Genomic DNA, 1,768 nt, shown 5'->3' on the forward strand with positions numbered 1-1,768 from the left:
AAGGGGTGGGGTAGATGGCCTAGGAATAGGCGTTGAGATTTCTTTCCTTAGGCGTTGGTAGACTCTTTGGTTAAAGATAATTTTTATTATTTGAAACTAGTAGCGGAAGGTGTTTTCAGTTGGTTTAATTCCAAAGCGAATTTTATAAGAAACTTGGTTTTAGACTATAGGGGTAAGTTGGCCGAAGATGTAGTATTCGACGAGAAAAGTAGGGGGTTTAAGAACCCGGACTTGTGTTTTTGCTATAGTATTTGCCCGAGGTGTGTTATTCCGGGCTAGGAAGTCTGCCTGGGGTAGAGATAGGATAGGGTCTATACGGTGTCTTGGCGGGGAACGCCGAAAATTTTGTCTACTAGGGGAACCGGTAGGGAGGTTTTTACCCGCAGTTAATACAACAACTAAGGCCTACGGCCTGGTGCAAGTTAGTCTGCAAAGTAAGTAGGCTGTGCTGATTCGTTTGATAGTATTTTCGAGGTTCTAGGGGCGCTGGTTATAGCGCTCCTATTAGTGCGAGAGGTGTCTGCATTTTAAAGTGTGTATTAAATTCATTAACAGTACGAGCGTCTGCTAGAGCGTGAAAGTGTCTCTTACACTCGTTGCGAAGCTCCTCAATATCATTACCTATAGCTTCGTCCTCCTCCTCGTCATGTGCCCAGGCTTTCTAAATCTTAATACCGACATTCTTAGCAATATGCCACATATATATCAGCTGCGAGACGTGCTCGTAGTGCTTGCGGAGGGCGTTCTTCAGTACCAACTCGCAGTCAGTAACGAAGACTCCAGGCTGCGTAATATAAGCGGCAAGTTACTTAATAGCCTATAAATATTCGACTTCGCCCTCCTTCGCTAGTAAGCAGAACCCAATAGAGAATGGGCGGCCTATAGGTGAGACTCCAATAATATAAAGCAGCGGGATGTCGTCCTTATTCGACTTATACGTGCAGTCTAGCATTATCACCTTACTCTAGCGCCTCTGTAGCTCGAGCGAGCGCTTATAGGCCTAAAACACAGTGTGGGCGTAGCTCTCTGCGTCAAGTTGATAGTTAACAACCCACTCGTCGTCCTGCATAAGCTCTCTCAACATCGCCTGCAGGCTTATAAGTCTATAGAGGCGCTGTCTCTTCACCTTCGTACGAAGGTTCTTAATATTAGAGTCAGTGATTAAGCATTCGGGGTCTTCATAAATCAGCTAGGCACGAATTTGCTTAGGGCGGCTAGCAACACTAAGCGCCTAAACCAGCTGCTGTTGTTTAATCGTCATTTTGCGATGCGAGGGGTGAGCCTTCGGGTCCTTAAAGGCCTTATAGTTATAAGGTTTCGTGGCATCAGCAGGTTCGAGCTGCTAAGTATCGTCGGGTAGCTTGCGGAGGACGAATTAAAAAGGGTAATCGAGCTTCCTCGTACCAGTCGCCTTAACGTGTGCCTAGGACTCGTAGGTGCCCGAGCGATCGCAGCCGACAGTGATCTTCTTCAAGATTTTAGAGCGCTTGGTGTAGTTGGATCTGTTTTTGCGAATAGCATAACTATAGGCCAGCCCGAAGGCCGTTGCAAAGTCGTAAGCAGTGTCAGCAGAGGGGTGATTGCCCTCAGGCGGAGCAGCAAGGTCGTAAGGCATTGTGAGGCCCTGCAGCAGCGTGCCCGGCGGGCGTAAGTGGGTGGGTGGGCGCGAAGAGGTGTTGTTGCGAGATGCACACGCGAAGACGTGACGTTGCGAAGTTGGCTTTCTGCCGGGCGCTTTACCCGATTAGGCAGGCGGTGGTGGAGGGGT

At 48.5% G+C, this 1,768-nt stretch overlaps 1 protein-coding gene across 1 annotated transcript; it reads right to left on the bottom strand.

The window, feature by feature from the left end:
- Window positions 1-661: 661 nt before the first annotated feature.
- K452DRAFT_321533 (uncharacterized protein) lies at window positions 662-1,641 on the bottom strand (the record flags this gene model as incomplete). The annotated part of the gene is made up of 2 exons (XM_033544402.1): window positions 1,460-1,641; window positions 662-784 (listed from the first exon to the last, which is right to left on the bottom strand). Exons 1-2 carry the CDS (start codon window positions 1,613-1,615, stop codon window positions 662-664), a joined length of 279 nt encoding a protein of 92 aa, XP_033393569.1. The 5' UTR covers window positions 1,616-1,641.
- Between the last annotated feature and the right edge of the window lie 127 nt (window positions 1,642-1,768).

This window comes from Aplosporella prunicola, assembly GCF_010093885.1.
Source record: "Aplosporella prunicola CBS 121167 unplaced genomic scaffold K452scaffold_26, whole genome shotgun sequence".
Classification (NCBI taxonomy): Eukaryota; Fungi; Ascomycota; class Dothideomycetes; order Botryosphaeriales; family Aplosporellaceae; genus Aplosporella; species Aplosporella prunicola.